Source organism: Caretta caretta, chromosome 1 (genome assembly GCF_965140235.1).
Source record: "Caretta caretta isolate rCarCar2 chromosome 1, rCarCar1.hap1, whole genome shotgun sequence".
NCBI lineage: Eukaryota > Metazoa > Chordata > Testudines > Cheloniidae > Caretta > Caretta caretta.
Window position 1 is genome coordinate 133,636,915 of NC_134206.1, and position 14,587 is coordinate 133,651,501.

The 14,587-nt window shown below is 44.4% G+C and overlaps 1 protein-coding gene across 1 annotated transcript in view; it reads left to right on the top strand.

The window, feature by feature from the left end:
* Positions 1-14,587, top strand: part of CLCN4 (chloride voltage-gated channel 4) — a 58,975-nt gene that overhangs the window by 15,685 nt on the left and 28,703 nt on the right. The window contains exons 2-4 of the mRNA XM_048860562.2: positions 5,312-5,463; positions 8,497-8,596; positions 13,466-13,653. Coding sequence (XP_048716519.1) covers positions 5,320-5,463; positions 8,497-8,596; positions 13,466-13,653 — 432 coding nt within the window. The 5' untranslated portion in view covers positions 5,312-5,319. The remainder of the gene's footprint in view (positions 1-5,311; positions 5,464-8,496; positions 8,597-13,465; positions 13,654-14,587) is intronic.

Consider the following 14,587-nt stretch of genomic DNA (forward strand, 5'->3'; position numbering starts at 1 on the left):
ACAGACTCCTGAGGGGAAAAATCACAGGCACTAACTCCAGTCAGACCTGCTGGGCAAGCACAGTTGATACACATTGTAGATCAGGGTGCAGCCTAAGAGGGAGAGAACTGTGGACTTCTGCCCTCAGATTAGGTAAAAGCACAAAGCCTGCCTCCTGAGGGGATGCATTCACAGAGACCGGGAAGAGACAGAGGTGCAGCTGGACCTGAAACCATGACACTCGCCAGCAATCAGGCAATGCGAATAAACATGCAGGTTAGATGGAGTGCTGATTGTCTATGAATAGATTATATGTGGTGAACTAGCTGAAACAGTGGGCAAAATGTTTTTTTTTTTTTTAATACTTACAGCTGTGTGTTCGTTGTGAGAGTGTGATATCGACATACAGCACTGAGAACCTCTAGCAGCCAGGCACACACATTTACAGGTAACAGTAAATAATGGCGTGGAACTATTTGACCATGGCCAACAACGTGATCACAAAACAAAAACACGTTGAAATCTACAACTGGAGTCACATCCAGTTTATCATCCTTACAACTGTGGCAGGTCATGTACATCCAAAATTGTACTCTGCCGTCACCAAGTCACAAAACACATGGTCTTTGGTTATGAAGTGATCAGTGTTGGATGAGGAGTGGAAGGATGGTCCAGTGATTAGGGCACTAGCCTGGGGCATTAGAGAACTGGATTCAGTTCCCAGCTCTGCCACAAGGTCCTGTGTGACCTTGGGCAAGTCACTTAGTCTTTGTGCCTCAGGTTGCCAGCTGTAAAATGGGGATAATAGAGTGGTATTACCTAATGGGTGTAGTGAGGCTAAATCCATTAAAAAATGTGAGGTGCTCTAATACTATGATGATGGGGGCATATAAGTACCTGAGAGAGATTAAGATGATAAGAGTTAAGTATGTGCAGGAGAGTCTTTGCCATCTGCTGGGTTATCTGCCATTATTCTCAGTGTCACTGTTTAACTGCTACTTTTACTAAAAAAGCCAGTCCAGCAGCAAATTATTCATGCATTGCACTGCTATGTTGGACACCTGGTCTGGGTTTCATGTCCTTCCTAAGCTTTGGACTCCCTAGGTTGATTCATTTTCAGATAAACATGCTATGGTGCTTGGAAGATTATTCAATTACTGCACTTAAAAGACCTTCTATAAATTTGTCATGGTGACCTGCTGCACTCCCTGGAAGAGTATGCTTTTTTTTTTTTTTTTTCAGTTGTCTGATCAGAGCAGATTGTCAATCTAGTATAAAAGTCCCTAACTGGCAGTGCTCAAAGGAACAGAAACTCAGAAAAGTGAGCTTTGGTACTTATGTCTTGTATGTTCCTAACACAAAAAATTAAAGGGATAGAAAAAGAGGGATTAAAATAATACAGTTTAAAATATAAGCAGGTGGACTGGGAGGAGCTGAGCTGAGCACAGCACCACGGACAGGTCTGCCACATTTCTGCCTGTTTTAATAAAAGGAATCAGTAAATTTCCTAAGAAATTCATGGAGGCCAGATTCTGTCTTTACCTGCACATGTGTAGCTCTCATTGACACACATGTGGGATTTGTGTGTTGATGTCTGATGGCAGAATATGATCCAAGCTGTTTAGGATTTTATTAACCTTATCTATCTATAGCAAAAGGACGTTCTTTCTGCTAAGGAATTCTAAATGCTGCAGAACGGCTTTGGTCAGGTTACCTAAGGATCTTTAAAGTCCATATTTATCTCCAATTTTTCCTTGTAAATTGCAATTGGTGTCTACAGCAGTTTATTTAATTGGTACCGCCCCCACCACTTGTCAGACCTCATCAGGAGCAGGGGCAGTCTTTTTTGATCCATCACCTGTGTGGCCACATAGAATCATAGAATATAAGGGTTGGAAGGGACCCCAGAAGGTCATCTAGTCCAACCCCCTGCTCGAAGCAGGACCAATTCCCAGTTAAATCATCCCAGCCAGGGCTTTGTCAAGCCTGACCTTAAAAACCTCTAAGGAAGGAGATTCTACCACCTCCCTAGGTAACGCATTCCAGTGTTTCACCACCCTCTTAGTGAAAAAGTTTTTCCTAATATCCAATCTAAACCTCCCCCACTGCAACTTGAGACCATTACTCCTCGTTCTGTCATCTGCTACCATTGAGAACAGTCTAGAGCCATCCTCTTTGGAACCCCCTTTCAGGTAGTTGAAAGCAGCTATCAAATCCCCCCTCATTCTTCTCTTCTGCAGGCTAAACAATCCCAGCTCCCTCAGCCTCTCCTCATAACTCATGTGTTCCAGACCCCTAATCATTTTTGTTGCCCTTCGCTGGACTCTCTCCAATTTATCCACATCCTTCTTGAAGTGTGGGGCCCAAAACTGGACACAGTACTCCAGATGAGGCCTCACCAATGTCGAATAGAGGGGAACGATCACGTCCCTCGATCTGCTCGCTATGCCCCTACTTATACATCCCAAAATGCCATTGGCCTTCTTGGCAACAAGGGCACACTGCTGACTCATATCCAGCTTCTCGTCCACTGTCACCCCTAGGTCCCTTTTCCGCAGAACTGCTGCCTAGCCATTCGGTCCCTAGTCTGTAGCTGTGCATTGGGTTCTTCCGTCCTAAGTGCAGGACCCTGCACTTATCCTTATTGAACCTCATCAGATTTCTTTTGGCCCAATCCTCCAATTTGTCTAGGTCCTTCTGTATCCTATCCCTCCCCTCCAGCGTATCTACCACTCCTCCCAGTTTAGTATCATCCGCAAATTTGCTGAGAGTGCAATCCACACCATCCTCCAGATCATTTATGAAGATATTGAACAAAACCGGCCCCAGGACCGACCCTTGGGGCACTCCACTTGATACCGGCTGCCAACTAGACATGGAACCATTGATAACTACCCGTTGAGCCCGACAATCTAGCCAGCTTTCTACCCACCTTATAGTGCATTCATCCAGCCCATACTTCCTTAACTTGCTGACAAGAATACTGTGGGAGACCGTGTCAAAAGCTTTGCTAAAGTCAAGAAACAATACATCCACTGCTTTCCCTTCATCCACAGAACCAGTAATCTCATCATAAAAGGCGATTAGATTAGTCAGGCATGACCTTCCCTTGGTGAATCCATGCTGGCTGTTCCTGATCACTTTCCTCTCATGCAAGTGCTTCAGGATTGATTCTTTGAGGACCTGCTCCATGATTTTTCCAGGGACTGAGGTGAGGCTGACTGGCCTGTAGTTCCCAGGATCATCCTCCTTCCCTTTTTTAAAGATTGGCACTACATTAGCCTTTTTCCAGTCATCCGGGACTTCCCCCGTTTGCCACGAGTTTTCAAAGATAATGGCCAATGGCTCTGCAATCACAGCCGAATGGAACCTAGGAACCTGCACTTCCAACAGAGTTTGCATCTTATATGTACTTGGGGAGAGAGATGTGCAGTAGTGCTGTGTGAACCTTATGCTTGGCTTGTGTGGGTTACATGAATCAAATATGGTTTGAGGGCTTGGTAGTAATGAGTATGGCAAAACCCTGCCTTGGAAGGTAACTGAGACCATCAGCCCAGAACTGTGAAAGTTCTGTGGAGCTGGGCTGAAGAAACCACCCACCCTGCTTACAGTCCTCCAGGGCAGCCTCTACCCTGCAGCCTCCTCCCAAGCCCTGTACTTACCATTAAATGTTTTCTCGGGGCTGGGTGAGTCCTGTCACTTATATCCTGGAGTCAGGTGGCCCCTCTGTAATTCCTAGGGCTGCCAACTTTCTACTCACACAAAACCGAACACCCTTGCCCTACCACCTGTCCTACTCCTTCTCTGAGGTCCCACCCCCCGCTCACTCCATTCCCTCCCTCCCTTTGTTGCTCGCTCTCCCCACCCTCACTCACTCACTCATTTTCACCAGGATGGCTCAGGGGGTTGGGGTGTGGGAGAGGTTGAGGGCTCTGGCTGGTGGCGCGGGCTCCGGGGTGGGGCCAGAAATGAGGAGTTCAGGGGGCAGGAGGGGGCTCTGGGATGAGGCAGTGGGTTGGGGTGCAGGAAGGAGTGAGGGCTCTGGCTGAGGGTGTGGGCTCTGGGGTGGGGCCAGGGATGAGGGTTTGGGGTGCAGGAAGGGGCTCTGGGCTGGAAGGTGGAGTCAAGAGGGTTGGAGTATGGGGGGGACCTCTGGGATGAGGCAGAGGGTTGGGGGCTACGGGTTCTGGGCTGGGCGTGCAGGTTCAGAGGTGGGGCTAGAAATGAGGGGTTCAGGGTGTGGGAGGGGGCTCTGGGCTGGGGTAGGGGATTGAGCTGCAGGGGGGTGTGAGGTCTCCATCTGGGGGTGTAGACTCTGGGATGGGGCCGGAGATGAGCGGTTTGGGGTGTAGGAGGGTGCTCCAGGCTGCAACCAAGGGGTTCTGAGGTTGGGAGGGGGATCAGAGCTGGGGCAGAGGCTTGCGGTGCGGGAGGAGATCAGGGGTGCAGGCTCCTTGCGGCACTTACCTCAAGCAGCTCCCGGAAGCAGTGGCATGTTCCCCCTCCAGCTCCTATGCAGAAGCGCAGCCAGGCAGCTCTGTGCACTGCCTGTCCACAGGCACCGCCCCTGCAGCTCCCAATGGGAGCTGCAGAGCCGGCACTTGGGGCTTGAGCCACATGCGGAGCCCGTGGCTGCCTCTACACCTAGGAGCTGGAGAGGGGCATGCTGCTGCTTCCGGGAGCCATGCAGAGCCACGGCAGGTAGGGACCCTGTCTTCGCCCCACTGCACCACCGACCAGACTTTTAACGGCCTGTTCAGTGGTGCTGACCGGAGCCTCCAAGGTCCCTTTTCAACCAGGTGTACCAGTTGAAAACCAGACACCTGGCAATCCTAGTAAATCCCCTAGATCTTCAATGATTATCATGTTATGAAGATTTGTATGATGTGCTTTGAGTGTCATTTTGTTTTGCCATTATGGATAGATAGAGCTGGGATTCTAGGTAAGCACCACCACTTATTTTCCAGTGTGGCCCCTTTGGCTATAAAGTGTCCTGCAAGCAGCTAGTTTGTAAGGCTATGCTTGCTTTTTCAGACATGGTCTGATGTGCACCATTTCAATTGAATTCTGAAACCATCCTGGTTTAGTGGATTAGGAATTCTATGCAAACATTTTGCTCAGGGTGAATGTATTTTTTCTGTTGATGCAAGCTTTAGAAACCATTACTTTTCATACATACTAAGCTCCTTTAAACAAGAACTGTTGTCTTAGGCTCCCACCATTCTTGCATTGTGTGTGTAGTGGCAGCTCGAGGGTTTTCTGAATAATTTTGTTCTGAAACATCTGGAAATGTTGCATGAATTTTCTAAATTTGTGTTTTTAACTCCTACAGGTACTAATATGGTTAATGCAGGAGACATGAATGGTTCTGGTAATCTGATGGATTTCCTGGATGAGCCTTTCCCTGATGTTGGGACATATGAGGACTTCCACACCATTGATTGGCTGAGAGAGAAATCACGTGACACCGACAGACATAGGAAGGTAAATCAAATCAAGTCATCAACTATGATCTTTAATTTTAAAAGGTCAGACTTTGGGGAATTATTTAAAAATGTCAGCTGGTCTGAGGAGCTCAAGGGCTTAAATATGGAGGAGGGCTGGAATTTTTTTCAAATCAACTATACAAAAACTATCGGAAATTTGCATCCCAAGTAAGGGGGAGAAACTTGGAGAGAGGTTGTAGACGCACCTGGATAAATAATCTCCTCAAAAAGGTTATTAGGAGTAAGCAGACAGCCTATAAGGAATTGGAAAAGGTGTTAACAAAGAAAACTACACTACGGAGGTTCAAAAATGCCAGAATAAAGAGAGAATTGCTAAAAGTCAAGCTAAATGAGTTCTTTCCAAGGAAATTAAAATAAATAATGAGGTTTTTAAGTTATATAACTAGAAGTAGACTAAGGAAGGTTGAGGTTGGGCCACTATGCAGTGTGGATGGGAAGGAGTTGAAAGATAATTAAGGTATGGCCCCAAAACTAAATGAATACTTTGTCTCGGTTTCAATAATGATGATAATATGGAACGTGGGTATGAATGCAGTATGGCTGATGGAAATGAGTGTCTAGAAATAGAAATGGCCACATCTGAGGTGGAAGAAAAACAGAAAGAGCTTAATGTGCTCAAATCCAGGCATACCAGACAATTCCCACCTCAGAATACTGAAAGAACCAGCACATGAGATTGCTAGCCCAGTTGCAAGGATTTGTAATAAATCTATCTTTTCAGTGATCTGGGCAATTACAGACCTGTTAGTCTGACCTCAGTAGTATACAAGGTTTCAGAACAAATTATGAAGGAAAGAATAATTAAAGTCATAGAAGTAAAGGGGATGCAGTGTAACAGGGTTTTACCAAGGGTAGATCACGCCAGACTAACCTGATTTCCTCCTTTGACAGAATAACTGACTTTTTAGCTATGGGAAATGCAGTAGATCTAATATACCGGTACTTGGACTTCAGTAAAGCATTTGGCACTGGGCCACATGGAAAATTATTTCTTAAATTAAGGATTGATACAAGCATTGTAAGGTGGATAAGAATTGGCTAAAGGAGAGCAGGCAATGGGTTGTGCTAAAAGATGAATTATCGGACTGAAAGGAGGTTACTAGTAGAGTTCCTGGAGGATCAGCCTTGGTCCAATCTTATTCAATATTTTTATTAATGACCTTGGCACAAGAAGTAGGAGTGTGCTAATGAAATTTGCTGATGATACAAAGTTGGGAGGCATTGCCAATACTGAAGAGGATCAGAATATTACATAGAAAGATCTGCATGACCTTGAAGACTGGAGTGATAGAAATGGGATGAAATTCAATAGTACAAAGTGCACTTAGGGTCTAATAATAAGAATGTCTGCTTCAAGTTGATGGCTCATCAGTTGGAAGCAACAGAGGAGGAGAGAGACTTGGGTATGTGGGTCGATCTCGGGATGACTATGACCCACCAATGTGATGAGGCTGTAAAAAAGGCAAATGCGATCCTAGGATGTATCAGGCAATGCATTTCCAGTAGAGATAGAGAAGTATGAATGCCATTATACAAGGCACTGCTAAGACGTCACTTGGAATACTGTATACAATTCTGGTTACCCACGTTAAAGAAAGATTAATTTAAACTGAAAGATGTGCAGAGAAGAGCTACTAGGATGATCAGGGAAATGGAGGGCCTATCTCATGAGAGGAGACTGGAAGAGCTTGGATTGTTTAGTAAAACGAAGGCTAGGAGAGGATATGATTGCTCTCCATACATTCATGAGGGGGATAAATACCAGGCAAGGTGAAGAGCTATTTAAGCTAAAGGACAATGTTGGTACAAGTACAAATGGATATAAACTGTCCGGGAACAAATTCAGGCTGGAAATTAGAAGGTTTCTAATCATTGGTGGGGTGAGGCTTTGGAACAGCCACCCAGTAGGAGTTGTGGGGGGCAAACAACTGAACTAGTCTTAAGAGAGAGATGGACAAATTTATGAGTGATGGAAGGGGGGTAGGGCTCAATAGCCCTGAGGCTCACTTCTACATATGCATCAGCAAGCATCAGGTTTCAGCAAGCCATTGGCAAGGGTCAGGAAGAGATTCCGCCCTCCCAAAATGTATTTTGGAAGCATTTTTTTTAATCTCCATTCTCTGAAGCATCAGGAGGTGGCCTGGCTGGGGATGGGCCAGGGCTCTGAGATGGTACCAAAAATGCTCTCTCTCATGTACTTAGCTGGCTGGTTCTTGCTCACATGCTGCATGTCTAATTGATTGCCATATGTGATATTAGAAAGGAGTTTCCCTGCAGGCTAGATTGGCAGTGCCTATTGGGTTTTTTTCACCTTCCTCTGCAGCACGGGGGTGCAAGTCAATTGCCAGAATTACCTGGAAATATCTCACTTAATCCATTTCCTGCCATTGCAGAGGCCTTGGGCATTGGTCCATCTCACTCCCTCCTGTTCTTTCATGGTGGCACACAAGAGTCTAGTCTCCTGTGGGCTGTCATCCTTTGGTTTAATTTCAGTTGTTGGGTTTAGCGTGTGGGTGGCGTTGGTGTCCTGTAATATACAGAAGGTCAGACTAGATGATCTAGCTGTGCCTTCTGGCCTAAAACTGTATGACTTTATGTAAGAGATGTAGACTCAAGCACAAATGCACTCATCAACAAAAGCCCAAGTTATAGCCATCCGTAAAGCAGGAAAATGTCGTTTTCAAAACTGTTGTATCTCAGCTCATTGTGCACTCCCCGGTTCTTGAGCAGGTCCTACAAAAAGATGGTCATAATTTGCCTTTCATTGCTCATGATTTCATCTGACAATATGAGGGGGAAAAAAAGAAGAAAAACTGTATTGAATCTGGTGGATTAGAGCTGAAATAATAAGTAAAACTGTTAAGGTTGGACAAATTCACTTGATCCCGAGCTCTGTAAAAACAATCAGTCTTTTTAGTGTTCAGTCCATCTGTGTTCAAATAAGAGTCTTGCCTTGTAGATGTGACACAACAAAACCGACTCTTATGAATCAGGGTATGTATTTTTTCAGATTACAAGCAAAAGTAAGGAATCCATATGGGAGTTCATCAAGAGTTTGTTGGATGCCTGGTCAGGATGGGTTGTAATGCTTCTCATAGGACTTCTGGCAGGTATGTGCATAATAGCAGCAGTGCTGCGTCAGGAACTCTCTCTCTGTCTTCCTGCAGAGCCAGCTGCTTATGTTTTACTTACTTTGTCTGGTCCCCAACTTTTTGAGATGGATGAGATAAAGAGCTAGTTATGCACCCACACAGCTTTAATGCTTCGCTTGGAAAATCTCACACTGAGTGCTGACCTAGAAAAATTGCTATTAACAAGTAATGTAATTTTTGTATTGCTTTTGAAAACATGCCTCTGAGTGGAAGTGCCTTACCCTTGATGAACTGTTTTGACTATCTCAGCCTCTGATTCACATGTTCCTTTCTTGATCTTGTGAATTTAATTCCAGGGATAGATATTTTGATGCAGGAGGAGAGTACTATTAGAGTACAATGAAAATATAGTTCTCTAATGCACTAGATTCATTGTAGACCGGGTTATCTCTTTATACATGCCTAAAAAGGCGGGGCGGGAGGGAGGGAGACCTGACACACAACCAATTTCAGACTGACTTCCAGATCTGCTCACAAGCCAGACAGACATTACATATTTAACAACAAACTCAGATGGGAAATTCATTAATTCCCTGAGTTGCTCCTGTCTCCTGCTCAGTTTAGCATGTCTTCCAGTTTGGAAAGCTGCTCTCATGTTACCAACCTAAAACAGCGGCCTTGAATAGTTTTTATGCTGTCTCGATTATGTCAATGTGATTATGACTGCTAGGAAATAGCATGATGCCAAGTTTTACACACCATGTTCTCACCAAAACTAGTGTGAATCTCCTGGTTTAACAAATGTAAAGTTAGTATATTTAATATCAGTGTTTAGAACTGCGAGTGGAAGCTGTTCTGGAACATTATGGCTAAAGCTATCTGGAGCATTTTTGCTGAAGTGAAATTTTGACAAAATATGCTGTTTCATGGAGACATATAAATTTACACAAAACTTTTGTTGGGGAGATATGAGATATGAGACACCCACCCCCACCCACCCCTGGGGATTAGAGTACGAGCCTGGGAAATGTTCAAGTCAGTGCTCTGCCTGAGTTGGGATGAAATAGCTCTGCTCTGAATCAGGGACTTGAACCTGTCTCCCCCACATTCCAAGACAGTACCCCAATTACACAGCTATACAGTGAAAACATATGCTCGTTCACTCTCTCATTCCAATGTGGAACCAAAATATTTTGAAACCTCAAAAGTTGATGCCAAATGGAATTGTTGGCCTTCAGGTATGTCGTATGGGTACGCTGAGGTTAGGCTGGAGCTAGTTAACATGTTAACTACCTCTACCCTTTTCCCTAATGTGGAGGAAGGTTAACACCTTTTATCTCAACTGGCTGCATTGAAATAAAATATGTTATTCTGCACCTATGCTAGGGAAAAGGTTGTAGTTAGGTTGGGCTTAGTTAATAGATATGAACTACTCACAGACATACACCTTACCACTTCTTTGACTACCGTACACCACAGACAACACACAACGCGTTTAATTCTGCCCCTCTAGGGAAATGTGCCTTCCAGTATCCCCTTTACCAAACAATCCTGTCCCAACACATCAGACTACCCATCAAGATTGTCTTCTGCACACTTCTTCATCACGGTGGTGGCCTGATGTAGTAGAAAGAAAAGACCAGTGGTTAGGGAACTAGCCTGGAGCCCAAGAGGCTCTGCCACAGACTTCCTGTGTGACCTTGGGAGAGCCCTGATTTGTAAAGGTGTTTAGGTGGTGTTTCACTCAGCATTGCAAGGCCTAAGGGATCTAGATGGCTAAGTTCCATTTTCAAAAGCGATTTAGGCACTTAGGAGCCTAAGTCTCACTGAAAGTCAATTAAACTAGCTTGACTTTCTGAGGTTTCCGAGCAGCTGCATCTCCATTGACTTTCTTGGAGCGGTGAGTTTTCAGCACTTATGGTTTTCTGGCTCACAGGGCTCTACCTAACCTATTAGCCCATAGTACTGCCCAGGACGGTCATTCAGTCTTTCCATGTCTGTTTTTTTATCTGAAAAATGGTGCTACATGTGTAGCACTTTCATCTGTTAGCAGATCTCAAAGCACTTGACCCCAGCAGCCTCATTTTACAGCTAGCATAACTATGCAGTTTCCTCAGAGGCACCATAGTGTAATGGATGAAATGTGAGCCTATCACGTCAGAGGCCTGGACATGTGTCCCCAGCTGTGCCACAAACTTTCTTGACCTTGGGCAAGTCACTTTATAAGGTTAAAAACAATCTTATAGTCCATGGGTGGCCAAACTGAGGCTCACAAACCACACGCATCTCTTTTACCATTTAAGTGAGGCTTGCGGAGCCCTCTTCTTCCCATTCTTCACCTACCAGACTGGGGCGGGGAAGCTCAGGGCCTCTGCCTTGCAGTGGGGTGGTGGGGTAGGGGCTTTTGCCCGGCAGGGAGGAGGGTCTTGGGGCTTCAGCTCTGCAGGATGCACCTGCTGGGGGTCATCAAGTACCTCCTGAGGCAGGTGTGCCCCGGCTCTTGAACTTCTGAAGCTTGTCGTATGCGGCTTGGAGGGCCAGTAAGTTTGGCCACCCCGATATAGTCCTTATTTACTTCACCTGTGAAGTGACATGAGTATTGATTTACCTGACAGGGCATGGTGGAAGGCTTCATCAAGGATCTGTCTATACTGCACATCACAGGCAGCAGCATGTAGGGTACGTGTAACTACATGCCTCAGTGAAAAAGCAGGCTGCATCCACACTGAGATGTGTAGCTACATGTATCAGTGAAAGGCTCTGGGGGGCGGGGGGAGGCAGCGGTGCCTTAGTCTACACTGCTGTTTATACCCATGCTGGGGTGTGTGCATAGTGTATGTACTCAACATGCTGCCAAAAGCAGGGTGCAGGGTAGATGTACCTTAAGCGAAGCTTGGGAAGTGTCGATAAATATGGAGGTCCATCAGAGGATGAGAGAGGGATTGAACTCTGCACATTTTGGACAAGGCAGAGGTTTCCTTGGGCCAATCCCAGGTCTTGTGTTTCCTTGAACCAGTTAGAGATTCTGATCAGTAGGAGGTTTTTCAGAAAATCATAGAGCTTACAGAGAAACTCACTTAGCTAGGCACATTGAGGTCAGTAGCGTTATGGTGATTTACACCAACTCAGGATATGGCCTACTGTTTCTATAGAAACTTGAGCAACTAGAAATGACAAGCCACAAAAAAAACCAAAACAAACAAACAAACAAAACCTAACTCTTTACAAAAGCAAAAACTTGGATTGCTACACCAGCTTTCCCCTTTGCTTCCCTAATGATCTCACATACCTCTCATTGGCATATCTGTGTTCCCCTTCAGTTTGGAGACAGATTCTTCCCATATCACATGAAATCCTTCATTGTTGTCATATGGCCTTATAGTGGTGACAAGTATTATCCCTCTTGCCGATGTGACAATAAATGTGATGTACTTATGAAGTTATTGCAGAACCTTTCAGTTAGTCTTTAAAGAGTTTGTTTCTAATTTAACTTTTGAATACAATTTTAATAGTTTGTCAATGACAGCATCTGGAGACATCAGTGTAGAATAAGTCCAAAATAGACCTTCAGAGATATGAACAGCTCGGGAATGGAGGTTGTTCATAACTCTGAAATGTTCATAACTCTGAACAAAACATTATGGTTCTTCTCTCAAAAAGTTTACAACTGAACATTGACTTAATACAGCTTTGAAACTTTACTATGCAGAAGAAAAATGCTGCTTTGAACCATCTTAATTTAAATGAAACATACATGGAAACAGTTTCCTTACCTTGTCAAATCTTTTTTTAAACTTTCCCTTTATTTTTTTAGTATGTTTAACACAGTACTGTAATGTGTTTGCTTCCCCCCCACACCTCCGTCTCTGCTGTTGCTTGATTGAATCCTTCCGGCTCCAAATGAGGGGTGTGGTTGACCAGGCAGTTCGTAACTCTGGTGTTCGTAACTTTGAGCTTCTACTGTACACCAGTGGACAGGCTTTCACAGTCTTATGCACAGTCAAATGCACAGGTGCTAAGGTGACTTCTCTGTTTTCACAATACTAGAGCTATGGCAGATTATGATATTTGATTAGGAATTGTACAGGAAGGTCAAGATCTTCTCTGGGAATCCACAGCATAGGGCATATACTCAAGCATTGTTTGGCCACTGGATGTCACTGTTGCTCTGTATAATTATTTGAAAAAGCTGGCTCTGGCAATGAAGGATGAAGTTCATAAAGAAAGTATTTTAAGGACATTTTTATTCTCAGGCTTGAATTACTATTAGGTATCTACATCAATGTTTAAATGGTAGTCCCATTGATCTTAATGACTAAACTATCATAAAATTCAGTAAATCAGGATTGGGCCTTACATTATTTGTATTACTTAAATTGCTCATTTTAAAGATCTGTGTACTGGGACCAACAGAAATGCGTGTGTCTGTGCGTGCACGCATATGCCCCTCCTCTCATCTACCATGTGGAACAATTTCCCTGATCCTGCAGTCTGATATGTATACATTGATTTCTCTGCATGTGTGAAGTCCCATTAACTTCACTGGTATGCCAGCAGTCAAATGGCATGCTGACATGGATCAACTTGCAGGATTGCGGCCTGTGTCTGTATTTGGAATGTGATGTCCCATTTTATCAGGGGCAGAGCCAAGATGAGAATTATGGTGTTCAAAAGAAGCATTGCACAGTAAAATGTAGAAGAAGAGAGGACATTTTTGGAGAAGCTCAGTTCCTCCCTACTAACTCACAGCTGTTCAGTCTAATTATTTGGCCCATTTTTATGCTCCGATTGTAACTGGTCCTTCAGATCATGTGTTTTGTTTCAATATAATTAGATTAATATGTGTTCCACTTAACTTGATTTTTTATTTCCTGATCTTTTTTTAAGGCACGTTAGCTGGAGTTATAGATTTAGCTGTAGACTGGATGACAGATCTGAAAGAGGGTGTCTGCTTATCTGCATTCTGGTACAGCCATGAGCAGTGCTGCTGGACATCTAATGAAACCACATTTGATGACCGGGACAAATGTCCCCTGTGGCAGAAATGGTCCGAGCTTCTGGTAAACCGGTCTGAGGTATGCAAGACCTGCTTAGGCTGTAGACTGGGAAATACTAACCATTCCCAGATTATTCTCCCCCCCCCCCCCCCCACTACTCTGTGATATTCTCTTCAAACAGTCTGTCCCCCAACCCCTGAGGTAGAGCTATGAACTGCCAATATTGTTACCAGGGGTTCCCACAAACATTTTCTGCTTAGCCTGTTATAAGCCCCAGGTCTCGTGTGTGTGCGTGTGTGCTGCAGAGACAAAGCCTGCAAGAATGGGGAAATCTCTTATTTGTATCCTTACTAGAATAAAAGAATTACCTCATAACTAGATCTGGGTGAAAATTTTCAGACAAGTTATTTATTTGCTAAAAAATGCGGTTGTGGTCAACCTGAAACTATTAACAAATTTGACCTGATTAGTTTCGGCTCAAAAAACTTTCTCCAATCTCTCTCTTTCTCTGTGGAGAACAGAGTATGGGAGTATCCTCCACCAGCCATTTTTAAAAAAACACCTGATGCTTGCTGCAATCTCATCCATTCAGGAAAAAAGTGTTTTGGATGTGCTGTTACGGGCTTCTGGATAAGTCATCTTTGGTTTAAGGGATTTAACGGAATAAACAGAAGGTTTGACTCCACTAGGGAGAATGCCACAACCTTCACTTTAATTTGGCAGTGGAATTTTAACCTGGAACTCCATACAGTCTCTAAGAACCCTGTCGTTGCTGTACAACAACAGGTTGGTCATTCTTAACAGTAACCCCAAAGCTGTTGTTTTAGTTTTAGCTGGACTGCACTGTCTGTGGACACGCATGGCCTAATTTTCCAGAGGGGATGTCTCATTGACTTCACTGGCACTTGTGTGTACATGCCGCGCTGTTTGATACCAAGCAAGAATCTCTCCTGTACAGTGGGTGATACACAATGCAATGCAATTTGCATGGCATTTCAACTGTCTTAGTCAG